This window comes from Pongo abelii, chromosome 9 (genome assembly GCF_028885655.2).
Source record: "Pongo abelii isolate AG06213 chromosome 9, NHGRI_mPonAbe1-v2.0_pri, whole genome shotgun sequence".
In the NCBI taxonomy this organism is placed as follows: domain Eukaryota; kingdom Metazoa; phylum Chordata; class Mammalia; order Primates; family Hominidae; genus Pongo; species Pongo abelii.
Genome location: NC_071994.2, coordinates 2,385,711 through 2,413,079, shown reverse-complemented (window position 1 = coordinate 2,413,079; position 27,369 = coordinate 2,385,711). Strand labels below are relative to the sequence as shown.

At 62.2% G+C, this 27,369-nt stretch overlaps 2 protein-coding genes across 4 annotated transcripts; both read right to left on the bottom strand.

The window, feature by feature from the left end:
- Positions 1 to 632: 632 nt before the first annotated feature.
- On the bottom strand, positions 633 to 6,973 carry TSSC4 (tumor suppressing subtransferable candidate 4). Of its 3 annotated transcripts, none has more exons than XM_002821382.6 (3): positions 2,366 to 6,973; positions 2,065 to 2,219; positions 633 to 1,904 (listed from the first exon to the last, which is right to left on the bottom strand). In XM_002821382.6, the coding sequence occupies exon 3, from the start codon at positions 1,879 to 1,881 to the stop codon at positions 892 to 894; it is 990 nt and encodes a 329-aa protein (XP_002821428.3). In that variant the 5' UTR covers positions 1,882 to 1,904; positions 2,065 to 2,219; positions 2,366 to 6,973; the 3' UTR covers positions 633 to 891. The 3 variants fall into 3 exon arrangements, with proteins under 3 accessions (XP_002821428.3, XP_009244305.3, XP_054380091.1); XM_009246030.4 differs by having other exon boundaries at positions 3,695 to 6,973; XM_054524116.2 differs by having other exon boundaries at positions 2,652 to 3,710.
- A 113-nt stretch (positions 6,974 to 7,086) lies between these two features.
- Positions 7,087 to 27,085, bottom strand: CD81 (CD81 molecule). The gene is made up of 8 exons (XM_024255073.2): positions 26,780 to 27,085; positions 13,974 to 14,088; positions 10,331 to 10,428; positions 9,478 to 9,552; positions 8,965 to 9,069; positions 8,514 to 8,615; positions 7,763 to 7,849; positions 7,087 to 7,676 (listed from the first exon to the last, which is right to left on the bottom strand). The coding sequence occupies exons 1-8, from the start codon at positions 26,843 to 26,845 to the stop codon at positions 7,614 to 7,616; spliced, it is 711 nt and encodes a 236-aa protein (XP_024110841.1). The 5' UTR covers positions 26,846 to 27,085; the 3' UTR covers positions 7,087 to 7,613.
- Positions 27,086 to 27,369: the final 284 nt, after the last annotated feature.

Genomic DNA, 27,369 nt, shown 5'->3' with positions numbered 1-27,369 from the left:
ACACTAGTGGTTAGAATTTCTGTCACTTAAGACCCAAAAGGTCCTTTGGGGCTCAGGTGACTGGCTCCTGGAAGACACAGCTGGGCATCCACTGCATCTGTCAGCTGTCCCCCTGACACCCAATGGCCAGTACAGCACACACTGGTGTTTATGGCCCCAGGACACAGCCCCTGCTGGCACCAGTGGCTGCTTTATCTTCAGTGGAGCCTGGAAAACGCTGCACCCCACCTGGCCCAGATAAAACTGGACCCCAGGCTCAGTCAAACACCTGCCCAGGGCCCCCAACTGCCCACTCACCCCAGCCTCCTCTGTCCACACCCATTTTGTCATCTCCCTTTCGCTTCCCAAGCTGTGGTCTGCACTAGGCCTGGGGCTGATGGCATCATGTGGGCTTTGGTTGGGGGAGGGCAGATTCTGTACCCACTCAGGCCCATTGAGGGCATTCACTGGACACCTGCCACTGAGCCACAAGCCCTAGAGGAGGCCTGGGGTTTCCAACTCTTGCTGTCACCTGGGTGATGTGCTGGTGAGGGATGCAGATGTCAGCCACCCTCGAGTGGTCTGGCACCCGAGGGTCAGGTGTGGGGAGCTCTTGCTGCCGACTGATAAGCAGGGCCCAGATATACACAAAGTCTCAAAAAGACCCAAAACCTTTATTGTCCCTACCAGGGAGCCAGTGCTTCCAGCCCACACCCCAGGAGCTTCAGCAAGGTCTCTGCTCGGGAGGACGCCGCCCAGAGCTGCAGCCAGGGCCGCCGGTGCCACCTACAGGCAGCCTGCAGGCTTCCTCCCATTCCAGCTAGGCAGTGGCCAGGCTGCCCCTTGACCAGCCCCACTGGGAAGGCAGCAGGATGGCAGTGGCCAGTGTGGTCAGGCTGGGCCATCTCCCTCTCAGACCTCAGCACCTGGGTCCTCGGGGCTGCTGCCCTTGTTCCGGAAGTGGTCTCGACTCCGCTTCCTGCTGCCATGGAAGCCAACAGTCTCCACTGGCGGGAGACCTGGCACAGACCCACTGTGGACAGGCCCTGACAATGCCTCCACCTCCTGCAGGCCCCCATGGGGGCTGCCCCACTCCTCGGCCTCTGGGCTCCCAGGCCCGGCCAGATGGGCCAGCTCCACAGGGCCCTCGGCCCTGTCTGTGGCAGGATTCCCAAGGCCGCTCCTGCCTGGCTCTCCCACCTTCCCCAGGACCCTCTTCCTCTCATGTCTGGCTTCGACCCCTCGGACTGGTTTGGTGAAGATGACCCTCCCCTCCCCGCAGCTGGAGGGGTCCTGGTTGAAGGAGGACACGCAGTCAGTGGGGGCAGCCAGGCTGTGGGAGCCCAGGAAGGCCAGGGCGGCGGCCTGATTGCTCTGCTCGCTGACCTCGGTCACATCTTCCAGGCTGTACTTGGTCCAGCGCTCGGGGTGTGCCACGTAGTCGGGGACCGGAGGCACCCTTGGGGAGGCAGGGCTCCGATGGGCCCTGCCCAGGCCTTCCACTGGGGACCGGCCTGAGGGCGCAAGGGGCCGCTTGAAGCCTCCATTGTCACTCATGCTGGTGTGGGCCACAGAGAATGGAGCCCGTCTGGCCGCCCCCTCCAGGCAGTCAAAGATGTCACGGCTGCGCTGGGAGAAGGTGGAGCTCATGCCTCTCAGATGGAATGGCTGCACCGTGGCTGGGAGGAGGCCTGACGGGGGTGAGGGCGGCTCATCAGGACCTGAATCCTCCTCCCCAGGCAGCCCCACTGGGGACAGTGCTTCCACTTCAGCACCACCGGGCAAGCTGAGGTCAGAATCCGAGTCACTGAGGGAGACTGTGTCGGAAGGCAGCGTGTCATACTCCGTCCCGTGCTCGCCCTCCACGCTAGGGGACAGCTCACCTGTCCCTGCCTCAGCCATGCGTTCCCAGGGCCACGCCACACCTAAACCAAAACAGCCCAGGAAGTTTGTTTCTCAGGAGGAACAGTATTGAGAATGAGTTCCCCCTGCAGATCCACTGCCCCTGGACAAGTGGAGGGTCAACTGACACAACTGTCCCACACAGGGTGGAGTCCCGCCTTCCCCTCCAAGCCCTCCTCTCACCTCTTGGCTGCTGGGTGCCAGTGGTTGACACTGGAGTGTGACTGGACAGCCAAATGGGCCAAGTGGACGGAGCCCTGATGAAGGTCCTCAGCGGCACAGGCGTGGTCGTCTCAGGCCTCAGAGTGCCCCGGCATTGCCTCTGTTCCGCTGCTCAACTGCAGGTGGGTGGGGTGGGGGAGAGGACCAACCTCAGACCAGATCGCACATGTGTGAAACAGGTGTCGGGCAGGACCGACCTGAGCCTGGGTTTTCGGAGCCCCTGACAGGCTAGGACCCAGGGTAGGGACTTTTGACTCGTTACCTCATTTAATCGTGCCAACCCTCTGCAGGCAGGCTTGGAGCTACTAAGCGATTTTGATAGTAAGCAGCCACCCAGGGATGAGATCAGGCAGTAGGGCCACTTATAAGCTGCTTGCTGTGCGGGGCGAGCAGTCGGTATTCCACAGAGAGCATGCACCTTCCTGATCCACGGGGAAAAGGTTTGCTCCTATTTGCTGGAAGATCCCCGGGAGCTCCCAAAGAATCTGCAGCCAAGGCCCTGGCATCTGGGGGTCAAGCTCTCAGGAAAGTGGGGTGTCGACCATCACCTTCAGCAGCCCTGTTAGGCAGAGGTAAATCCCCGCAGCTCCTGAAGCGACCTCCAGTGGCCTTCCTTCTGTAACACTCGGCACATACCCTGCCTTTCCAGCTGGGCAGACAAGTGCTGCCTTCTGCACCCATTTAGTGGTGGAGTGACTGGGTGCCTCAGAGCTTGCATTTCCAGGCAAAAAAAGACGGCCCAGCCACACCCTTCTGCACTGTCCTCGGCCGTCCATCCACTGACTCCTCTCCTGCTACCAACACTCCTTGCCCGCCCAGGGTGACCTGTGTGTTGTGCACCCAACAAGGATGGGGTCGGGGTACTATTAGGGGCTCTTAGTGCCCCCCCCACCAGGTCAAACACAGGCAGGAGCTCAATTCCTCTGAGGCGTGACTGTCCTCAGTGAAGAAGCCACCCCAGTGAAAGGGGATACCCAGCACCCCCCACTGACGACCGTTTTAAAGCTGGCAGGAACGGGGCGGGGGAAATAATTTGCCCAAGTCACACAGTATGTTGCAGACGAAGCTGGAGTTCAACCAGAACCCGGCTTCCCAGATTCGCACTCCCGTCCTCTGCAGCGGAACGCCGCCGCGGCCATTAGCAGCCCGGTCAGCGGGGCACTCCGAGGCGGAGCGGGGACCGGACTGCAAGATAGGGACTCCGGTAGTCCGTTTCTCGGGGTTCTCGGCGAAACCCGGCAACGAGTGTAAAGTAGAGTTGACTCCTTCATGTCCGGAGGCTGAAGGAAGCCGTCTCTTTCTCCACATGAACGCAGAGCCCGGCCTTTCTCCACTATATGTGCCAGCAAGACCTCCCCGCCAGAGAACAAACGAACTCTCGGTGCCAAGTTGGCTCTCGGTGCGAAGTCGGGCTGGACAGGCCCGGGTCCGGGCCTCACAAGGATGCTGTGGGTCCCAAGGGCCCTGCCGCGAGGTACGGGGATCGGCGAGCACAGCGGGGCCTCCGAGCTCAGGTATTAAAGCTGCGCTCGGTGACCTTCCGGAGGCTCCGCCGGCCCGCGCCGCCCGTCCTCCCTCACCACAAACCTACCGGCTCAAGGCTGCTCGGCAGTCTCCATCTTGGTCGGCGCCGCACGTCCGTGCGGCTCGCTCAGCCCTCTGGGAAACCGAGTGCTCTGCCGGCCGAGCACCACGGCTTCCGCGCCTGCAAAACTACAGCTCCCACAAGGCACGGGCCGCCGCTCCCGACGCCTGTCGGGACGTATAGTCGTGTGCGCATGCGCTCGCCCCTCTACTCCTCCACGCCCCGGCCCTTGGGTCCGGCTCGGAGGCAGCCCCGGAAACGGCGGCATTTGTTGGAGAAACAAGACCGGAATTGACCAAGAACAGGAAGAGGAGGGGCCAGGCCTGCAATTCCCAGAATGCTCGAGGGCTAACCGACAGCCAGGCTGGCTTCCCGTGGTCTCAGCGCCACCTGCCGGAAGCCGCGAGAACAGCGGCCGCCTCAGGCAGGAAGTGCGTCATCTCGCACGGAGGGCTAATGCCGTTCCCGGCACTTCCGGTCCTGACCGGAAGCGGTAACTGTCATCCCAGCTGGGCTTTGTCAGTGCATCGAGGCGGGGCTCCCCAGGATCCCACACTCCCGCTCAGGCCAGACGCAGAGGCGGTCCCAGCCCGCGATGAGGACGCGGGGTCGTGACCGCTGGACCACGGGTGAAGGGGGCGGCCCTGCTGGACCCGCTGGCTGGGCCGACGCTTTCCCACCCCTAGGGGTTTGCTGGGCCCTGGCCGCAAACTTGTGGGGCGTCGTCCTCGGGGCCACTGCCCGGCCACCCTCACACCTCTGGGCCCTCAGCTGTGGTGCATTGGTCCGGGCTCCAGGAGGCACTGAGACGTCCCCCTAGGGCGCTGCAGGGAAGCGAGGGCCAGGCCCTTCCAGGTGCCCGGTCCTGCCGGGCATGATGGAGGCCACTGAACGCCCCTCAAGCTTCCAAGTCAGCCGTGGCTGGGTGGGCGGCAGCAGGGAAGGTTTGGGCTCCGCCATGCTTGGGAGCCAGCAGCCTGGCCTCGCCTGTCCGCGGCAGGGGGCAGGTCAGCTGCCCGCCCTGAAGGGAGGACGAGGGCCCAGATTCTCCCTGCGACAAGCCGCGTCTTCCTGGCCACAGGGCCCTAGGTGGTTGGCACCTTGTGCCCCTTCTCAGCTAGGAGAGTTCATGCCCCACACACTCAAGGATTCTGAGTTCCCCTTGGCTGCTAGACCTCCGGTGCCTCTGAAAGGCTCAAGAGAGAACTCCCCCAGGGCCTGCTGTCCTGGCGTCCGCTGGGAAATAGGATTCAAGGACCTGCTGTGGCTCAGCCTAGAGAAAAGGAGGGGAAGCAGGACCTACTCCTCGGCCTCCGGTCTGCTGTGCACCTTTGGGATTACTTATTCCTTAAAGTGCTCTTCCCTCCCCACAGGCAACACAGCGGAAAGTAGAGAGGGGGCTCCTTGGACCATCCTGTTCTCCCAACCAGTGCAGGCTTGGAAGTTGGGAGCAGCAGGGGAGGAGGGCCTGCTGAGAGACTCTGTAACCCCCTAAAATGCAGGGCTGGGGACAGTTTCCAAATTGGCCTGCAAAGAGGCTGCTGGGAGCCCTAGACATGAATTCCCAGGCACTCATTTCCTCCAGGGAACAGTGAAATGTGCCAGCATCCCCCTCCCTATAACTAGGGAAAAGTAGCCTGACCCAGAGAGCAAGCCCCACCCCACGATGTGGGGAAAGACAGGAGAGTCTAGACCAAGCCCATTGGCTGGAGGAGCTCAGCCAAAGGGAAAAGGACGGGGAAGTGCAGGGGCTGCTTAGCCCCAGAGCCTGTCCGCCCCAAAACCATCGCTCGCTGGTGGGCTGGGTGGGCTCCCTAGTAGAATGAGGTCTTTCTTCCCCTCCGGCCTCTTTGAGATGTGGTTCAGGCCTGAGCCACCAGTTCCTCAAAGGACCATTTACAGGTAACAGATGGGCAGGGCAGAGACCCTCAAATGCTCGGGAGGGGGCAGTGTGTCCATCCTTTACCATCCCTCAGGAGGAAAAAGAGTCCTGCAGCACACCCAGCCCCTACCCCAAGCCCATCTCACTGCACTCCCTGGCCGCCCAACCCCTCCTGCCCACCTGCTTACACTGTGTGCCCAAGGGGCAGGGTGGAAGAGGCTGCAGGCAACACAGGGCCTCTCCCAAAAGACAATACAGAGAACGCTCCCAAAAACGGCCCTTGCTACCTGGAGTTGCTCCCTGGTTTAAACCCAAAGTAAAATTCTAAGCAACCCCAACCAGCTGAATGGGCACCTCTTGGCCAAACGCATTCTAAAGTAAACCTGAAAAGCTAGTTCAGGCCATGATGATTGTGGGTGGCCGAACATGCCTCATAGGCACAGCTGACCAGCATTCACATTAAAACAGAGACCTTAGGCCGGTGCAGTGGCTCAACACCTGTAATCCCAAAACTTGGTGTGTCACGTGAGGTCAGGAGTTTGAGACTAGCCTGGCCAACATGGCCAAACCCTGTCTCTACTAAAAATACAAAATTAGCTGGGTGTGGTGGTGCATGCCTGTGGTCCTAGCTACTCAGGAGGCTGAGGCAGGAGAATCGCTTGAACCTGGGAGGTGGAGGCTGCAGTGAGCTGAGATCATGCCATTGCACTCCAGCCTGGGCGACAAGAGTGAAACTCTGTCTAAAAATAAAGAGACCTTAAGACTCACAAAACAGACTCTGTAGTAATAAGATACCAACGTGACAGCAGGCCCTGAAAGAAACTGAAGTATTTTACCCCAAAATACATTTCTCTGATGTATTTTGAAATGGCCCTGCAAAGCTGTCTCTTGGGAAAAATCTACATTCTATAGAGAATCCCCCTCCCTTTCCAGGTCTATTTCCTGATCCAGGAGAGAATTAACTAAGATTCTGGTACCTTTTTAAGTCTGATAAGAAACATTTACAATCTGGCGGCTTCATCTGCATAATAATCTTGGTCTCCACAACTCATTCTCTTAACCCAGACAGTCCATTCTATTGATTTCAGGTCTTTAGATAAACTCAACCAATTGTTAATCAGAACATCTTTTAATCTACCTATGACCTGAAAGTCCCTTCCCTTCAAATCGTCCCACCTTTCCGACTAAACCAACGTACATCTTAGATGTACTGATCGATGTCTTATGTCCCTAAAATGTATACAATCAAGTAGCCGGACCACCTTGGACACAAGTTCTCAGGACCTCGTGGGGCTGTGTCACAAGCCACCGGTGCTCATATTTGGCTCAGAATAAATAACTCCCCAAATTTTACAGAGTGACTCCTTTTGTGAATACCAGGGATCCCGACCCACCCCCCCTCACCCTGGACTCCAGAGTCCACAGAGCCAAGCCCCACCCGTGCCGGACTCCCCTGCCCTCTGGCCAACCCCTAGGTCTCAGACGCCACTGGCACTGAGGGGCTGGACAGGCCCGGTAGCATGCCTGATGTTCCTTCTTTATTAAATGACGGATTCAGGATGTTGTGATTACAGTTGAAGGTGACGTGTTAGAAAGGACAGGTGCATGAAGGCAGAGAGTGCCCATAGACTCGGCTCTCAAACCGGGGCAGGAGGGAACAAGGTGAGCTGTGCAGCCCACAGGGCGGGGGGGCTGGGTGGACACAGCCCCCCAGGTTGGCCAAGCTGAGTCTCTGGGCGAGTGGCTCCCAGGAGAGGCCTGGCTGAACAGGCAGAGCACCCTGGGACCCCAGGGGCAGAAGGACCCCTGCCCTCCAGTCCCCAAGACCCAGGCCCGTCTCCACTCACACACGCCACCTACATGTGACGTCAGTCCTGAAAAGGTAACAGGAAAGTTCAGAACAAAAAACCTCAAAAGTAAAAAGGCTACGTGTAGCAGAGTAATACCGGAAACGTTATATACACAGGCGGTGATGGCCCCTCGGAAGTGTCCGGGTCACTTGGGGGGCACTGCAGAGGTCCCTGCGGCCAGAGCTGCGGGGCCTCAGTACACGGAGCTGTTCCGGATGCCACAGCACAGCACCATGCTCAGGATCATCTCGAAGATCTGCGGGAGGGTGGTGGGGGGCGCAGTCAGCACAAGGCCCCGCGGAAGGGGCAGCCCGGAGAACAGGCCCTCCCCCGCCCGCTCACCATGATCACGGCGACCACGATAGCAGCAATGCCGATGAGGTACAGCTTTCCGGAGAAGAGGTCATCGATCTTCTGGTGGCAGTCCTCCTGCGGGGGTGGCCAGGCGCGTGTGGTCAGGGACCGGGCCTCGGCTCCCGGCTTCCCGTTGTCACGCAGTAATCCGTGGTCACCACAGAACGTGTAGAGGGGAATCCTGGGAACAGCCCCCCACCCCCTACCCACCTCGGAACAGGTGGGTGCAGCGGCCTGGCCTCTGCCAGCTTTCTATCTTCTACCCATTTTAACATAAACGCGAAATGTCTGGGACACGCTGTGCCCTTTTCCACTGAGATCACGGTCATTGGTGTCACTAGATCCCTAAAGCATCACTGATGTTCACCCGCTGACTTCCACTGAGGCCTCAGCCGGAAACTTCCACAGGGCACTATACGGCCTGCAGGCCCCGCCAGCTACAGGCTGTCGGGGGCATCCACACCCACGAGTGCACACGTGGAGCTGGGGGTACAGGTGAGTTCCCACCCTCAGAGCCTCCACCTTCTTCACCCAGAATGGGCAGTACAGGGCGCCTGCCTTCCTCGTGGGCCAGATGCGGTCCCACCCCGACCCTCCTGGCACAGCAGCCCTGACAGGGGCCATGCCACCCAGTGTGGTCGCTCCCCGTGGGGCTGCCACATGACCTGCCCACCCCCAGGACCCCACCCAGGGGCGGGACATGCGGGGGATCAGGCGCGGCCCCGCCGGCCTGGCGCACCTTGAAGAGGTTGCTGATGATGTTGCTGCCCGAGGGACACAAGTTGTTCTTGAGCACTGAGGTGGTCAGAGCAGTCAGCGTGCTGGAGCCACAGCAGTCAAGCTGCAGAGAGCAGGGGTGTGACGTCAGCCCTGGACGTGCCCAGGGGGACGGTGGCTCTAGGGAACCCACGGGGAGGTGGCCAGGGGTACGCGGCGCTCCCCACTGCAGAACGCATCCAGGGGTCAGCCTTCTTCCTCCTCAGCTGCGCTGCTCAGAGCTTTCCACACCCTGGGCCAGCCTGGCCTACTAGGTTCCCACCTGAGGACCAGTTGAGCCCAGGGGTCCTGGAGGTCCCAAGGGCACCTCCTGCTCCTGAGGTCTGAGCGGAGGCAGGATTCATCCAGGACGAGACACACCCCAGCCGGGTTCCCGGGGCCCTGCTCCCCGCCCTCGCCCCTGGGAGTCGCACCGTCTCATGGAAGGTCTTCACCACAGCCTTGGCGTTGTTGGCGTCGTCATCCACCACAGCCTGCTGTAGGGCCTGGTCATAGAACTGCTTCACATCCTTGGCGATCTGGGGGAGGGGTGCGGTCACATGCACAGGGGGAACCTCCCCCTCCTTGCCCCCACCCCGCCCCGCCTCAGGCGGATGCACTTTTCCCAGGCTCTCCCTGGGCAGGGTGGCTTCGAGGCCAGACCCCAGAGGACAAGGACTCTGCACTCTCAGCTGCCCCAGGAGTGCTGGGACACAGGAGGCTGGCCTTGTGCTCAGCCCCAGTGCTGCCTCCTCCATAAAGCCCCTGGAGATCCTCCTAGCAAAGTGGGACCCAGGAGGAGCCCAAAGAGCTCCCACAAGCCATGAGTCAGCCCAACCCCCACCCGCGACAGGAGAGGAGGGTGCCCCTCACCCACCCCACCCGCGACAGGAGGGGAGGGTGCCCCCATCACCCACCCCACCCTGTCCCCGCGCACCCAGGCTCACCTGGTCCTTGTTGACAAAGCCCCAGATGCCGGCGGCCACCTCACAGGCAAACAGGATGACCAGGCAGGTGAAGAACTGGAGCCGGGCAGTGGCCAGAGGGAGGAAAGAGGGCAGGCTGTAGGCGGGGTCCAAGGACACACACCCAGGTGCCCAGCAGGCGTGTGTGTGAGGGGCTAGTGGGAGCCACCAGCCCACGACCTGACCAGGAGTGAGCGGCCTGTGTGGAGCCCCGGGGCACAGAGGCTAAATCTCAGCACAGGAAGGAGCCGTCAAAGCCCACGATGTCCCCACGCGGCACCAGGCTCCGCAGGATGGGGTGGATGGGGCGGGGCGTGAGGTTTGGGGTCACAGGCTGGTGAGTCCGGGATGTCTGCAGCCCCCAGGGAGGTGTGTGCAGCAGCGTGACCCCTGACTGATCTTCCCCACCCCCTTGTTCCTGCTCCCCATGGAAGGGGGAGCCATGGGATCTGCCTCCGTTTCCCCCACTGGAAACACGGGCACAGGCTCCCTCTTCCTGGACTGGCCAGGCCCCGGATGGCACAGCCAGGCCTGGGCTTCCCACTGGGGGCCTGTGCCTGGGACGCCGGGGCTGGCCTCAGAGCTGGGGCTTGCTCCCTGTTACATTCATGGCTATTTTTTGACAAAGAAAAGCGGTCACATAGGAACCGGCCACAATGGAGATCAAGCACGGTGGGATTTAATTTAAAAACCAAAGGGGAAAACGAGGGCACAGGAGCCACCTCCCCCAGAACTCTAGGGGCCGCCCTGAGCACCAGCTCTGCCCCCTCCTCAGGGCCAGACGCAGCCCCCAGCCCCTCCCCGGCCCAGGCGCAGCCCCGCCTCCCTGCCTTACCGTCCCCAGCAGGCACTGGGATTCCTGGATGGCCCCGTAGCAGCCCAGGAAGCCAACGAACATCATCACAGCGCCCACAGCGATGAGGATGTAGATGCCTTGGGTGGAGAGAGACACCGGGTGGGTGCCTGCACACTCGTCACAGCCTAAGACTCCCGAGGGTCCTGGGTGCCGAACCCACCACGGGCTGCCCAGCTGGGAAGATGTAGGGTTGCTGACTGCCAGGGATGAGCAGCAAGGGACCTCACATCCCAGCCTGGCCCGGTGAGCTTTCTGTGCCTCAGTTGCCTCTTCCATGACACAGGACGGAGACTAAGGAGGCCACACGGGGACTGTGCGCCTCACGAGTGCTCTGAGTGCTGAAGACAGGTGCTTCGCAGGGATGACACCTGCAGTGTGGCCCACCATCTGCCATACCCACCACCTACCGCCTGCACCCGCCACCCACCACCCACTGCCTTCACCCACTCCCAAAGCCTCTGGGACTCGGCGTGGGGTGGGAGTGGCATCAGAAGGCACAGGGTGGGCTCCGCTGTAGGCCAGGGTTGAGGGGCAGCCCAGGAACCGGAACTGGCACCAATGCTGCCTCCCCAGTGTGGTGTGAGAAGAGGGTGGGGGCCCTGCTGGCTCCTCCCCCCAATCTTGGCTGCACAGCAGCACTTCCATTACGGGACCTGCCTTTGAACCTGGCTGCTGTGTGGGGGGATCAAGTTGGCTTCCTAGGCCCTGGGCTGAGGGCTGAAGCCCAGAACCCCACCTGGGACAGCTGGACCAGGCCGTGTAAGCCAGCCCTCCCGAACTCCCCCACACCCCCTGGCTGGGCAGCCGCACCTGGGGAGGAAGAAGGCGCCGTCCAAGGGTGGGGGTCACACTGTGGGCCCAAGACATGGGCCCGGCCACCCAGACAGGGTCCTGTAGCCTCGGGACAGCTGTCAATGTCTCTCAGTACCTGCCCACTCCCCTATCCCTCAGCAGGCGGGGTCCATCTCCCGTCACTGCGGCAATGCAGAAGGCAGCCCAGGCCCCCTCCTCACAGCCAGGCCCATTGTCCCTGCCCAGCCAGTGAGAAGGTGCCTGGGGCAGGACCCACCACCAGGCAGAGAACACGCCCAGATCTGGGGCTCGGCCACCCAGCCTCATACCTGGCCAGATGAAGCCTCTGCCAGGAATGCCCTGCAGGTGGCCACCTCCTTACGGGCACGGCGCCCAGGAGCCAGGTCTCCCTCCCCTCAGGCCCTGACACTCCGGGGTTGCAAGGTTGGGTTCACTCAGGGGTACAGGTCAGGAGGGGCGTGTTGCCTTTTTTGGTCCTGACAGGAGGTGGGAGGCCCAGGGCTGCCAGATCCCCTGCCAGGCCCCAGCCCCACCCCAGGCTCCTCTCTAACGCCCTCAGACCTAACCCACCACACCTGCAGCTTCTCTGAGTGGAGTGAGCCCAGCAAATCCACCCTGTTCCCAGTGCTGGAAAAAAAGCCCTTGGCAAGGCCCAGCCCGCATCAGGGACAGCAAGAGGCTCCAGAAGGCCAATTCTGGAATGGGCTAGGACTTGGTGGCCAGAGGAGCTCCAAGGGGTCCCCCCGTCCAGTGGGGACCCAGGCAGAGCCCATGTCGGGGGTGGCAGGTCCTGTGGTCGTGTGGCCAACACCACGGCAGGCTCCTCCAGCCCAGGGAAACCACAGCCAAGGCCTGAGGGTGGGCGGCTCTGGGGCTGGAGCTCTGATGTGGCCACAGTGACACCATGCAGGTCAGACACCTGCTTCCAACGCCAGCCTCACCCTGGCATCGTAGGGGCAGCACCATGGGGCCTCAGCACAGCCTGTGACCTCTGCTTCCGCCGAGAGTGGGGCGCAGGAAGGAGGCCTGGCACACCTCTCTGGGGTGTCCCCTGTCCTTGCCCCAGCCCGAAGCTAAGTGACCCTTCAGCTCCTCTCCGGCCACACGGGGCCCGACGCCGACCCAGCAGCGGGAGCTGCTCCAGCCACAAGGCTTGGCCGCCAGGTGCCTGGAGAGTGACCCCTTCCAAGAACACCTGCCTCACACCCACAGGCCCCAGGTCCTGGAGAAGGGGACTCGGTGGCAGGGGCAGCCCCTCCTGTCCCTGGACAGGAGTACGAGGAACGTGCTGGGGGCAGCCTCGTTCCAGGCCGGGGATGCTGTGGTTGTCACTGGCTGGACTGGTGGCCCTGAAGGACAAGGCCCAGGATGACTGGGAGGCCCTTCTGGACCCCAGATATCCTAATGATCTGGGAAGCGAGGAGCAAGAGGCCCAGGAGGGGCCTCCAGTAGAGATGCGCCCTCAGAGATCAGAGGATGCTGGCCGGGCTCTGCGGCCCACAGCCCAGGTACACGGGCAAAGCTAAGCCGAGTGCTTCTGAGGACGCAGGCAGGAGTGCCCCAGCTGCGTGCAGAGGGTGGTCTCCACACGAGCCCCTGGGACAAGCAGCCTTTCCTGTCCTCCTGACACACACCTGTGAGGGCACCACGGCCCCGAGAGAGGCCAGGAACCTATGGGCAGGGCCATGGGACCGTCCCCAGGATCGGCTGGGCCCAGAAACCCTCTGTGGGCCACAGGCTCCTGTCCTTGGGCAGGACAGGGACCGTCCCTGTTGACACCGTCTGGAACCCAGCACCGGCCATCTGACCCATGAGTGGGGCATGGGGAAGAAGGGAACGGCACGCCGTGTGGCCAGGGCCCTCACCTGGCCCTGGGGTGACTGGACAAAGAGGTGGGATGGTGCAGGTGTGGGGCCATTTCGGCCTCCTGGGGCTCTGGTTCAGCAACCAAGCCAAGCAGCCTCCGTAACTGGCGGGGGTCCTGGCCCTGCAGCTCCAGGCCTGGGGGCACCTGCCAGCTGAGGGAAGCCCTGAAGACTGGGGACACACAGGCTGCCCACCTCACCCACCCCTCAGCCTGTGAGGGCAACAGGGTCATCCCAGGGGCCTCCTTTCAAGAACAGAAGCAACTCAACAAATGCTCCCAGAACCCCACCAGCACCAGCCCTGCCACGGGCACCAGGAGGAAGGGTGCTGCTCTTCACAGTGAGACGGCCCTCCTCCTCCTCCTCCTGGCCTTGCCCCTCCCCTCCTCCTCCTCCATCACTCCTGCTCCTGCTCCTGGGGGCAGGGAGGGCAGCCCAGTCCCCCACACAGCCTAATAAGGCAGCAAGGTGCACGCCTGCAGGGGCAGCTGAGTCACACCAGCCTCTGGGGCGTCTCCACCCCTCCCCTGCCCCGTCTCCACCCCTCACTGGGTTCCATCCCTTGAGCTCCATCCCTCCCTCCCTCCCGGGCTCCATAGCGCCAGCTGCCTCGGCTGCTCTGTGCGGCCCAGGCATCCAGCCCCACCCTTCTCAGGGAGCCTCCCCCGAAATAACCCCACACTTAAAATAAGCAAGGTCTCCACACAGTCCCTGCCCAGGCCTAGCTGCCACCCCCTGCCCTGGCTCAGACCAGACGAGCCAGCAGGCCACAGGCCCACCTCCATCTCAACCCTCGTGTCCAGAGCCCTTTCCAGGGCCGCCTCCTTGCCCGGACACGCCATGCCCGACTGTCTTTCACCCTCCATGTCCCCACCCAAAAGACTAGGACCTGCCTCCTCCTGGAAGCCCTCCCTGAATGCGTCTGCGGCCACATGTGCACTCACCTACATAGAAGGTGTTGGGTGCGGGCTTGTCTCCCAGCTCCAGATACAGGAGGTTGGTGGTCTGCGGGTCATGGCGGAGCCACAAGGCCACACCCAGGATCACGCCTCCAGCCAGCTGGGAAAGAGTGGGAACAGTGTCACATGCACCAAGAGCACTGCAGCAGGGAGTGCACCCACCCCACACGCACGGCCTGAGCAGCCTCCTGCCTTACTGGCTCCCGAGCAGGGACCAGGTGTCAGCTCTGCTGCTGGTTTTCGCAATGCCCTGAAGAGCCCCGGGAGTCAGGAACATGGGGCGGGTGCTTTGGCCGCCATCTACTTGGAGCCTGGCTCTGCCCTGCACCTGTGGAGTGCGACTCCAGGGCAGGACTGCCAGGAAGACATGGGACGCCGGTTAAATTTGCCTCTCAGAGGAAAACGGAATACTTCTTTAGGGTAAGTGTGTCCCAAATATTGCATGGGACATAGAAAAAAATAATCTGGTGTTTATCTGAAGTTCAAGGTGAATTGGACGCCCTGTAGTTTCACCTTCCGTACCTGGCCAGAGGCGATACCAGGACCTGAGCATCCCAGGAACACCGCCCCCTCCTGTGAGGGTGTGGCAGCGCCCCAAGAGTTCTGAGCTCGCTGGGGGACTGCCTCTGTCTGGGGGTGCTGAGAACTCTGGGGTGGGGGCACCCCATCTTTGCTGCCAGGAGGAGGGATAGGATTTGATGTTACCGGGCCAAGCTGTAGGCACCAGGGCCTGTGGGGTTTGTGGGATACATCCCTGCTGTGGGATGTCAGCCCTGGGAAGGGAAACTTGGGAGGAAGGACACTGCTATGGTTTCCAAGATGGGCTGGGGGAAGGGGCGTGCAGAAGCCGGCCCAGCGCTGTCGCTCAGCAGCTGGGGCAGGAAGGGGGCTGTGCTGGGAGTCTAGCAGGTGGGGATGGGGCTCACAGAGAGGAGAGGATTTTAACGCCGGGTCCTGTGTGCACACAACCAACTCTAGCCAGGTGGGGTCTGCCCTTGAGACTGGGCCCCAGACCAGGCCCAGCCCAGCCCACTCTGATCATCCAACCAGGCCAGGCACGTGCCCCAGGCCCCCCTCTGCATGCACCAAGGCCCCCTCTCTCCCTAGGAGCAGTGCCCAGCCCTCTGGTGGTGGGAGAGGACACAGGCTTGTCCTCTGCTGTCCCTGGTGCCTAGTACCATGCAGGGCACACTGCAGCCATGTGATCCCCATAAATGACCAGTGACCCCGAGTCCTGCCCCTACCCTCCTCCACCCCAGGACCCCTCGGCCTCTTGCAGATGCTCCTCCCTGCTAGACGGGGTGGGGGCTGGGTCCCCTTCAGACCCCTCCTGGGGTTTCCTCCTGCCTCAGGCATGAAACACGGCCCCACAGCCCTCTAGCAGCCTGGGGACACTGCGTCCCTAGGACACAATCGGTCAGTTCCAGGGTCCCTGGTCCACAGCAGGAGGCCCTTATTGCTGGACAGTCTGGGTGGGTCAGACTTTACCCCCTGCTGCCCCAGGAGGACAGTACGAGAATCCCCTAAAACCTGGTTTGGCAGACGAGCCGTGCGCAGCCCTCAGGCAGGGATCACCCAGGCCAGGGCGTGCTGAAGAAGCCTATGGGGTCAGGGCCCCACAAGTGCGGCCACCATCCGGCTCCCATGGGCCTGGGCGAGTCTTCTTCCTCCTCCATGCCACTCTCACAGAGGGTCAGGCCCTGGGGGCTTCCTGGAGGAGGAGGCAGGGGGACACGAGATGAAATCAGCCAGGTGAGGAGGCACCCAGGGCGACGAGGGCACAACCCCCCCCCCGGCAGAGAATGCCAGCCCAGAAGGCAGCTGCTCCCAGAGCTGAGTCGGAATGCTTGGCTCTGCCACCAGCTGGGTGCCAGGCAGGTCCTGTCCCAGCAGCTGAGGCCTCGCCTCGCCAGCACCAGGCGCCGACCCCACCACAGATGCAGGGCTGCCGCTCAACTGCAGAAGAGAAACTGAGGGCTGGACCCAAGAACACCACCTGGACAGCCCCACTCCTGCTCCAATGGCCCTGGCCAGGGAAGCAGGGCCCCAGGGCAGGGGTGGGCAGGGGGCTGTGCTCAGCAGAGTGTGAGCTTCAGGCCCCAGCACCATGGCCTGCACCCAAGGAAAGCCCTGAGGACTCCCCGGTCAGGCCAGTCTAGGGTCTAGGGCCTCGGTGAGGGTTCGGGTGGGTGGAGGAGCTTGGGGCTCTATACCTCTTCCCCCTTTCCCTCACAGTCCTGTCTCCCCTCCTCTGGGACCTGAGCTGGGCCTGGCAAACAATAAGGCCAGAGGGGGCTGGGCGTGGTGGCAAGCGCCTGTAATCCCAGCACCTTTGGAGGCTGAGGCGGGAGGATCGCTTGAGCTCAGGAGGTTGAGGCTACAGTGAGTTATGATTGTGCCACTGCGCTCCAGCCTCGGTGACAGAGCGAGACCCTGTCTCAAAAATAAAATAAGCCTCGTAGGGGCTGCTGGTGCCAGCAGCCATGGGGCTCTCACCCCAAAGGGGTTGTTGATGGTCCCCCTGTAGCAGGACTGCCAGAGCACCTTCTCCACACACCCGACACAACAACCTGGGCTGTGGTTTCTCAGACCTTCTTCTGAGGAACTGTGCCTCCTGCCCTCCTACGGGAGTTTCAACTCAATTTTCACACTTTGGTTTAGAGAGGATGGCAGCCTACTTCCCCCTGCCCAGGCCCCAGACAGAAGCTCTTCTGTGCCGAGTGGAAGGTGCATTAGAGTCACCAAGGACCCAACGTACACCTGCGGGCAGCGCTGGAAGCCATCTGGCAGCTGGGACCCCACGTGTGCCCCTCATATGACAAGGCTCCAGGGAGGTCAGGGGCCCCTGGCTTCCAGAATCCTGCAGGAGCAGACAGAGCTCCTGGTTCTTCTGTGCCCATTATACCCGTGGGAGCACAGGGAGGGCCGTGGACAGTGCAGGAGAGGCAGGAAGGGTGGGGGCTGGGGGGTGGCCCCAGAGAGCCTGGCTGTCCTCACCCTGCTGCCCTCCTGAGCTGGCTCCAACTGCAGCCTGGCGGGACGAGGTGGCAAGGCCGAGAGTTGCCGTGGTAACTCTGGCTTCCTCCAGGGCCTTTGAAAACATTGCTTATTTTGTTTTGAAACTGTGGTCCAGAGACCGTTCTGAGAGCTGCTCCAGGATAGAGTGGGGCAGATGGATGGGGGAGCCTCATCCCCAGAGACCTGGTGACAAACCCTGACTCAGCCACAGGAGCTGTGGGGCCACTGGAAGGTCCCCAGGCTCCCCGTTCCTCAGTGTCCCCCTCTATAAAACAGATGATCATGGAACCGTGCCTGGTTCGGAAGCTGCTCTGTAGAGGCCCATCCACCCTCAGCCCTCCCTGGCTGGGCAGGGACCACCCCTCCTCTAGCCTGGGCGCTGAGGGGATGATCCCATCTAATGGGCACACCGTCCTAACAGAAAGGTAGTGACGGCAAAGCTGAGCCTAAACCCCAAACCTGCCAATGGTGGGACTTCAGGCCACATTGCAGCTTCTTGCTGTGCTCTGGGAAGGGGCTTCTCTTCAGACTCCAGGGCCGTGTGGGGAGGCTGCCCCTAGACAAGCCCCGGCCCCAGGCCTCTGCTGAGGGTTGCAGGGAAGGCTGGTCCTAGCCTGCAGGGCCTGAAAGAGCCTGGGCCAACACCAGGAAGGACCCAAGGGCCCATGTGACTTTTAATAGGGCCGAAGAGCTGGGCCAGGAGGGACAGCCAGAAATGGGGGTGACACCAGCCTTCCCACCTCAACTGTCCCCGAGGCTACCAGAAGTAGTCGGGAGCCACCCTGGGTGGAAAAATGGGGCAGGAAGGAGTGCCAGGCACTGGGCAGAGGCCTCACCTGGGCCTTGGTCTTCCCAGCCCTAGCATGGACAAACGGGGCCATGCCGAGCTCTCTGACCTTCAGCAGGGACCTTGAGCTGGGGCTACGTGACAACAATGGTGGTGATGGTCACTCCCAGTTTCTGGATGAGGAAATGGAGGCGGAGGGACCCCCCTAGGGCCACCTAGGAGGGAGGGCAATGGCAGCACCAAATCCCGACGCCCCGTGGTGGGAAAGGCAGAGGTGCCCCTGCCCCATAACAAACCCCATGTGGCAGGGCTAGAGGTTCCCCAGAGTCAGGAACGCGAAAGACACCTGCTGTCCGAAAGACATGGAGCAGAGCCTGGTAAAGGACCTGTGCCCTGAATGTATGCAGAGCTTTTCAAATTCAACAGCAAGAAAACTGGCAACCCAATCTTTGAAAGATGGGCAAAAACAGGAACAGACCCTTCCCCACAGAACATCCACACACAGCAAATAAGCACATGAAGAGATGCTCCACCTCGCCAGGGACCAGGAAACCTAGGTCAAGCCGCAGCCACATCCCGAGCGCACCCAGTGGATTGGCTGCCACGAAAAAGACCAACCACACCACATGCTGCTGGGGGAGGCGACTGGGACGCACACAATGGGGGCTGTAAAACGGTCCAGCCACCTTGAATAACAGTTTGGCAGTTATGTAAAACTGCTGCTTAAGTAGTGAAACCCACATTCACCACATGACCCAGCTGCTCCACGCCCAGGTATCTACCCAAGAGAAATGAACTTAGGTTCACACAAGACTTGCACACAAATGTTCTAGCAACGTTTCTTGTAAATGCCCCAAACAACCCATATGCCCACTGACCGGTGAACGGGTGAACCTGGGGTCCATCGCTGGCTTGCACATGTGGGTGCAACCCTGCCCGGCAATAAAAGGAACAGATGAAGGGCACACCACAGCACGAGTGCACAGACGATGGGCACGCCACAGCACGGGTGCACAGACGACGGGCATGCCACAGCACGGGTGCACAGACGGGCACGCCACAGCACGGGTGCACAGACGACGGGCACGCCACAGCACGGGTGCACCTCTGGATAATCATGCTGAACCAAAGAGGCAGAACAGCAACGATGCGCAAGTGCCTTCTGAGTCCACTTGTTGAAGAAATGCATGCTGTGTGCCCCCACAGCGACGGCCCGTGGTTGCCCTGGGACGGGGAGAAGGGGCAGGAAGCACAGATCCCTAGGGCCCCAGGGGCACCTGGGGAGTTGGTGATGGTTTCACGGGGGTATAAATTTGTCAAAACTTACCAAGTTGTACCCTTTAAACATCTGCATTTACTGTGTGTCAATCACGTCTAAATAAAGCTGTTTGAAAAGCCCCCACATCCTAAGTCCCTGATGACTGAACTCCCGGGGGCCAGTGTTTCTTCTGGGCCCCAAAGACCCCAGGCTGCCATCTTGGTGCTAACTTCTTCCGAGGCGGAGCCAACGCTTCCCAGGGGTAAGCAGCGGCATGGGAAACACCGAAGCTGCGTCCTTAGAAGTGCACTTTTAGGATCAATCAAAGTTAGGACTGGAGTAACTATGGAGCCCGATGTCAGTTAAAACAGAGTCCCGCTTTCATGGTAATGAGGGAAGGCAGCCCAAGGCCCTGGCTGCTGAGTGCCTTTCACCAAGGTGACCTCAGGCCCATCTCAGCCTCTCCCTGCCTCGTCTACAAAAAAGGAAATAAAAGTGCAGAAGCTGACATCCACACAACTTAGCCTGCACAGCAGCACCTGGCTCTCCATCACTGTTAGGTTTCATAAGTGCTGGAATCTGGAACTCCTGTCATCCCTCTCCCCACAGAGCCATCCATACAGGCACCTCCCTGCTCAAAGCTCGCCTGTGGGAAGCCTCTCTGCCACCTGCTCCCACCTCCCAAGATACTCCAGCCTACGGAGGCGCCCTCTGAGATGCCCCGCCCCCCAAGTGGCCCGGCCCCAGAGATGCCCCACCTCCCGAGACGCCCCACCCCACAAGACGCCCCGCCTCCCAAGACGCCCTGCCTCCGAGATGCCCCACCCCACAAGATGCTCCACCCCACAAGATGCCCCACCCCACAAGCCGCCCCACCCCACAAGATGCCCCACCCCACAAGCCGCCCCACCCCACAAGATGCTCCACCCAACAAGCCGCCCCACCCCACAAGATGCTCTGCTGGGGACTGGGGATGGAGGGTGGCTCTCAGGATGGAGCCCAGGTAACCTGTGGGGTTCCTGGAGGGCTCCTTGCAAGGCTACTAAAAGCAGTGTTTGTACTCTATGAAGGATTGTTTGTTTCTTTCTTTCTCCTTCCTGGGAATTAATAAATAACAGAATCGACTTTAAAAGGGGGGCTGCCAAGCACACTGGGTTCCTGCCCAGCCTGTCCGCTGTTTCCAAGAAGCAGCTGAAAGGGAGCAAAAGGCAGCAGGCGCTGCCCGGGCAGGCCTAGGGCAGCTCCCCTACCCATGCCAGCTGCCCACTGCCCCCGCAGGCCCCGGACAGCCGGGAGCCAGAGCTTCGGGTAGGAGTTCTCCAGGCCAGCACACACACCCCCACAGCTGCAGGAAGGGGCAGGGATCTGGTCGCCCCACCCATACCTTACCCCCACCCAGACAGGCCAAGTAGTCACCCCAAGTCCTGCCCAGGCGCCCCAGTGAGGGATGAGGACGATAGTACATCAGCTCACTCGCCTTTATGTAGAGGCCGGGCGTCTGTGCATCTCTAGCCCAGGCCCTCCCTTGATGCTCTTGGGGAGAGGGGCCACCAGGCAGGGCCACGCTGCGGGCTCTGTGCCTGCTCACCGACACCTGGGGACTGCACATGTGGGAAACACACCGGGAAGTGCCCATTCGGCTCAGCCACTGGGAGGTGCTGGGGCCTGAGACACCCTCCCCAGGAGGTCAGTGAGGCGCTGAGGCAGGAAGGAAAGGAGGAAGTACCCCTGGAAATATTGGGTAAAGGAGGGGAGAGGCTCGCCAAGGTGCTTCCAAGAAGGGACGCTGGGGGCCGGAGGCAAACGGCCCCTCCAGCCTGGGTCCCCACAGGCCAACCCCTCACTGTCTGCCCACCAAGAAGGGGCAGTGCCAGGCCTGGGTGTGGAGGTTGGGGACAGGGCCAGACTCCTCCCTGGGTGACGTGGGGCCCTCTCAGGCCCTCCTAGGTGGTGAGCAGCTGCGCCTCTGACCCTGTTGTGGCCTCCAGGGGTGGGAAGGCAGCATGGAGGGAAGAGGAGCAGGAATTCTCTCCTAGGCCAGGAAGCGGAAGCTCCACTCACAGGGCCCCTGGCCCCTGGCCCCGAGGAAGCCGCCTGTCTCAGCATCTAAAAATAGGTGTCAGGCGAGGATGCTGGCCCTCTGGCCCTGCCAGCTGGGGGGATGTGAGGAGTCACTTCCCTCGGGACCAGGAGGACGGGCGCATGCTCAGAGGATGCTGGTGTCTCCTAGGCATCAGGGGTGGTGGGCACCGGTGCCCCGAGGACCAAGCTCCTTCCAGGGCCAGCTGTTCCCGAGGCAGGGAAGTCAGGAAGTCCCTAGCCCTACTCTAAGCCTCTAAGCCCTACTCTAAGCCCCTCGGAAACCCCTGGTGTCCCACTCAGGAAGGAGCTCCAGGATCAGGACTGTTCTGGGCCCCCATCAGCCTGGGTCCTTTGCCTGTCCTGGGGTGAGTCTCATGCCGTCATCTGTTTTACCTACACTGTTACCTGGGGTTGAGCTTTGAGATTAGTTCTGCACCACAGCGGATATCATGCTCCTGGCAGGGCTGTGAGGGGCCTGGCCTGGCTGGGGAGAGAAGTGAGGACCCCAGGCTGCCCGCCTGCCCTGATCCTGGAGCTCTATGTAACAGCACAGGGCGCCCTGCGGGGTGGGGTCCCCCATCGCCCAGCCCTCTCCCTCCCATCCTTTACCTTCTCTGAATCACGCCACTTCCATAACTGGGGGCCCGAGGGGCTGAGGAAGAGGGAAGCAGTAACTTTCTAAATGTGGTGGGAGAGCACATCTCCAGAGAGAAGGGCAAGCTGGGGTGGGGGCGTGAGCCACCAGGCTCTGGCCAAGCTGGCCGCTCCCTCCTCTAAGGCCCCTAGCATTTGGAATCTCATACCTGGACTCTCAAAGCTCCCCTGCTGGGCCACCCACATCCTGGAGAGAGGCGCTTACGAGCTCTGTGCCCCTGGTCCCCCAGCCCTACCGCAACTCCTTGAGCCTGCAGCCCTCAAAGACCTCGTGTAGGGGAGGGGCGTGGGGGGCAGATGCTTTATCTTGGCCATCCCACAGCCATGGCATTGGCGGCCAGTGCAGGACGCCTACGGCCCCAAAAGTGAGATCCGGCTGCCAGCTGACCTTCCACACCCTTGGGCATGGCCCCCTGCCTGAGGGGACTCCTCCAGCACTGGGGGCCTACCTGGAGGACCCTCAAGGGTCTCTCATGATTCAGCACCTGCTCTGCAGCCCAGGTTGGGGGGTTTAGTTTGGGCCCAGAAACACAAAGAACGTGTGTGTAGGTCTGGGGGACACTGAGTAAGTCCAGAGGTTCCTGGAAGGCTGCCCAGCATACCAGGTACCACTGCGTACTACCAGGCAGGTGGGGATGACTCGGAAGTGGAGATCACTGAAGCCCATTTCTGGGTGAGCCTGGTTCTTCTTGCCCAGGGGGGTGCTGGGAACAAGGCGGACACCTGCAGGGCTGGAATATCACCCAGCACCCATAGCGTGCCCAGCCTGGATCACAGGGACACGGGGCCCAAGCAAGGGGCAGGGCACCTGGCTCCTCCCCAGCCTCAGCGCCACCCCAACCCCAGGGTCCTGTCTAAAACTGCGGTGGGTACAAGGGTGACGACCTGCTCCCTCGCACAGGCGCCTGGACTCTAAGCCTTATTGACCGTATGAGCAAAGCTCTTCCCGTGGTGCGATTTCAGGTGCGGAAATAGGGGTAGGGATCGTTTGGGGTCTGTGTCCCTGTCTGGGCTTGGAAGCAGTTATGAGATAGGGATTGGGGGTGAACCAGATTTCTGAAGGTTGAGCTGAACTGGGCGCTGGGGTGGGTGCAGGAGAAGGACCCTCAAACCCAGGAAAGAATGGAGGGCTTTCGGGCATGCACCCTGGTGACCGCAGGGAGGGCGGGTGACTTGTCAGCACCTGGCAGAGCCACAGCCAGCCAGAGGCGACCAGGGAAGTAGGCCCACACCTCCTTGCTTTTGCTCTGTGCCCTGCACTGCTGGACAGCCTCACTGGGGCCGGTCTGTAGCAGAGACAAACCACAGACTTCCTCTTCTCGGCCCGCTTGGTCCAGTGGCCGTTTCCCCAAAGCTGTGCAGCCAGACAGCCTGGGGGAGCCAGGGAAAGTCCACACACCCACTTGGTGAAACCAGGCACAGGATGTCCTAGCCCCCTCCCCCACAGCACCTGCCAGGGTTGCAGCCCCTCTCCCGGAAGGACGGCGACAGACCTGCCAAGTGACAAACAGTCATGTGCTGTCTGGAAGCAAGAAATACCCGTTAGCGAGGCTTCTCATCAGTCTCTTTCCCGGCCGGGTTTGGCTGCCCTGCCACTGGGAGGTGGCTACTAGCTGCATTAGCTTGGGGGAGCAGCCAGTCCCAGGCAGGGGACACCGCTCTTCTCCCTGCGGGGACTGGTGACACCTCTCCTGGGCTCCCTGGCCAGCCCCCGAGGAGAAGACTCTTATATCCATTTCACGGATGAGGGAGGCAAGGCTCCCACAGGCCAGACCCCTGCCCTGGGACACAAACTCTCCTGCCTTGCTCCTAGCAGCAGGTGGATCTCAGGTGCCAGCCGCCTCTGATGGAGGCTCTGAGACCCACCCAAGGGACAGGATTTCCATGCTGCTTGGCCAGGGCGTCTGCAATGTCCTCCCTGCTTGGGCCAGCCCCGCACCCAGGGAGCCCAGTTCTCACTGGCCCCCAAAGCAGTCAGGGCACAGGTGCACGCTGCCCGGACCTTCCCCCTCGCACCTTGGCCTGGGAAGGGAGACAGCAAGAGTATGAGTGTGTGTGCAGGTGGGAGTGTGTGTGAGTGCCTGTGCGTGTGTGTGTGGGCTCCTTCCTGGGAAAGAGGTCAGGCTACCCCAGCTGCCGTCTCCCACAGCCAAGGCCTTTTTCCTCTCTAAAATGGAACTTTTAACAAGTGCCCCATCCAGACACCCATCCTCAACCTCCTCCCCACCAGCCTCCCCTGAGCCCACAGGACTGCACTGTGTCCCTCTGGACCCTGCAGGGTTCCCGCAGCTCCTTCCCCACTGCACATCCTGCCTGTCTGGGCTGGGCTCTCTGAGGCAGAGGTCCCTTTGGACCCCTGGCCAACACCCACGCCCTGAGCACCTCCTGCACCAAGCCCCCTGTCGACACTCAGGCATGTCAGCGAATCCACCACCATCACCAGGAGGGAGGCTCACTGAGGGCCCCCACTGCAGACGGGGAAGGCCAAGGCCCAGGACCAGAGCAGTGTGGTGGGGACTCCACCAAGGGAGGCCCAAGCCCATGGCACTGTGCTCTCAGCCACACAGCCTGCGACAGCAGGGTGGAGGGGGGTCCACCAGGGTGGTGCCCACCAACCCCACCTTACCCAGCCTGGCATTCCTGGATACCACTGAGCCCCAGTGGATGGGTGGGTCCACAGTGACTGTGGACGGACTCAGTTCTCAATGCTTTGCAGGGAGCAGGCCCTGGGGAGAGGAGCGGCGAGGCCTCAGAGACATTTCCTTGAGCCTTAATAACAAGCACCCTTGGGATGCATCAGGTCTCCACCCCAGCCGCCTGGGAAACTTCCAGGCCCGCCCTGGCGACACTCCCAGGGGGCTGCCAGGGAGACCTCTCAGCCTGGGCAGGCAGGAGGGACTCACCCAGTGCTGACGCACCGTCCAGAGAGCAAAAATGCACCTCCAGAGAAGTCCCCTCCGACTCCCCTTCAGCCTCTGCCCCCAGGTCCACACTCTCCCTCAGACCCTGCCCCCAGTTCCACACTCTCCCTCAGCCCCTACCCCCAGTTCCACACTCTCCCTCAGCCCCTACTAACCCCAGGTCCACACTCTCCCTCAGCCCCTACTAACCCCAGGTCCACACTCTCCCTCAGCCCTACCCCCAGGTCCACACTCTCCCTCAGCCCCTACTAACCCCAGGTCCACACTCTCCCTCAGCCCCTACCCCCAGGTCCACACTCTCCCTCAGCACCTACTAACCCCAGGTCCACACTCTCCCTCAGCCCCTACCCCCAGGTCCACACTCTCCCTCAGCCCCTACCCCCAGGTCCACACTCTCCCTCAGCCCCTACCCCCAGGTCCACACTCTCCCTCAGCCCCTACCCCCAGGTCCACACTCGCCTCGTCAGGGGATGGGGCTCCAGGGGCCGGCAGAGGGACGTGCTGTATCTCGTGCCTCTCCCACATGCCTGGGCTGAAGCAGGCCACCACTAAGCAACGGCTGAGGTCCCAGGGCCGCGCCGGGGGAAGGCAAGCCCCTCCCAAATGGCCTCGCTGCCCCCACTGCCAGGGCAGTGCCGAAGGCCACAGTGACTCCCAGCAGTGTCCCAAGCAGGCTGTGTGCGTAACAGCCCCGCTTGGGGAAGGTGGGATGTGACTGCCCCACTCCTCTTCCCAGCTGAGAGTTCAGTTCAGCCTCCGTCCTTCTCCCTCCAAATAATCTCGCTGCCCCAGATCCGCACTGGGATCCTCAGCCGTCCAGATGGAAAACAGATGTCTCTGGTCCCACACACTGGCTCCAGGGGCCATTTTAAAAGTTTGCCCTCCCTGCCTCAACTTGAGAAACACTCGGTCCACTGGGACATCAGCCGAGTCTTCCACGAGAAGGGGGTGACAGCCTGGGGGGCATGGGGAGGGGCTTGCAGTCTATGCCCAGGGGCGTGGCCACGGGGAGGCCGCGGCCATGGACACCCACTCCAGTCCTTCCAGGCCAAGAAGGGATTTCCACCCCCTCCCCAATTCTAACCCCGACAGGAAATGGAAACAAAAGGCGAAAGCCCATCAGTCACTTCCCAGCAGCAAAGACTGCGGTCAGGAGAAAGCCATTCTCAACAAAAGACCCTCCTCCACCCACGTTGGCACCCAAAGATGCCCAGCGTGGGGGCCCCTCTTGCAAAGCAGCGGTCCCACTCCCAGACCCTGCCATCCACTCCAGGCCCCTGGTGCCACTCTCTTCCTTGTGCCAACTCAGAACCGCGGGATCCCCACTTCTGCAAGGCCTCCAGAGCCCTTCTGGGAGGAGGCCTCGGCTGGAACGTGTCTGGGTGAGGAGAGGGAGATCGGCTCCCAGGCAGGGACGGCCAGGGTGCGCACACCCCAGCTTTTGGGCCATCCCGGCGGGAGTCTGCGCTCCTTTTAGGCGCGACCCCCAGGAAGGTCCCGGGTGGTGACAGCAGATTGGAGAGTGAACTGGGCTGGGGAAAGAGTGAGGCGGATCGCCCCCAACCTCGGGCAAAGTGTGCGCCCCCGCCCCACCATCCAGGGGCGGCGGCTCTTGATGAGCTCATGGGGGCGGGGCGCCAGAAGTCCCGCCCGCGAGCCCCCCCTCGTCCCCGCGAAGCAGCAGTCCGGAATCCGCGGCCAGGGACCCGCGCAGGCCCCTCCTCAGCTGAGCGGCGGCCGGGTACTCGGGTCCCGACCGGCGCCCACCGCACCCATCACCACCACTTAGCGGGAACTGCCCCGCGGCCCCCAGAAGCCCCGGCCCGGCCGCAGAGCTGGGCCCCCGCGCACAGAGGCCCCGAAACTCGGCTCGCAGCCCTCAGCCCCAATGTCGGGGGGCGCGGCGGCCCCGGGCGACCCCCCATCCCTCTCCTGGAGCCCACAGGTGGCCCCACAACTTCGCGGCCCGCGCTGCGCCCACGGGGCCTAGCACGCTGCCGCGGGACCTGCCCGACGTGGGGTGTGTGCCCGCCCCCTCCCGCCCCGTCCCCCGGCCCAGCCCAGCCCTTACCCAGAAGACGAAATTGAAGACGAACAGCAGGTACTTGATACACTTGGTGCAGCCCTCCACTCCCATGGCGGCGCGGGCGGCGGGCGGCCTGCGGGGCGCGGGCCGGTCCTGGGCGGCGGGCGGGCCGGCGCGGGGCCTGGCGGGCGGCAGGCAAGGGGGCCTGGCAGGCCGAGGGGCGGGGGCGCGAAGAACGGGGCGCGGGGGCGCGGGGGCGCGTGGGCGCGTGGGGCGCGGGGCGCCGGAGGCCTGGCCGGATGCGCGGTGTGGTCGCCGCTGTCGCCGCCGCTGCGCGCTCGCTCTCTGGCCGGGCGCGCGCCCCGCTCAGCACTATTTATAGGGCGCCGCGGTCCCGCCCCTCCGTAGGCCCCGCCCCTGCCAGCTCACGCCCCGCCCCTTGCCCCGCCTCCTGCCGCCAGGGCGCGCAGCCTAGGGGTATGGGGTCGCTGCACCTACCCCCAACTTGGTGCGTTTCGGCCAGGACCTCACGGCTCAGATGCACCGTGCTGGGCGCGGGAGGCGTCCCCAAGCTGCTGTCGCGCTCCAAGCCCCCGAGGGGGTGGCAGCAGGGCCGCGCCTGAGGACAGGCATGC

What these genes read in the sequence shown, in the direction of transcription:
- TSSC4 (XM_002821382.6), bottom strand. Translation starts at nt 1,881, where the DNA reads ATGGCTGAGGCAGGGACAGGTGAGCTGTCCCCTAGCGTGGAGGGCGAG.
- CD81 (XM_024255073.2), bottom strand. Translation starts at nt 26,845, where the DNA reads ATGGGAGTGGAGGGCTGCACCAAGTGTATCAAGTACCTGCTGTTCGTC. An exon ending in ACCCAACACCTTCTATGTAG is followed by an intron (nt 10,429 to 13,973) that starts GTGAGTGCACAT and finishes TCTCCACCCAAG; the next exon opens with GCATCTACATCCTCATCGCT. An exon ending in CCCAGTGCCTGCTGGGGACG is followed by an intron (nt 9,553 to 10,330) that starts GTAAGGCAGGGA and finishes GCCCGGCTCCAG; the next exon opens with TTCTTCACCTGCCTGGTCAT.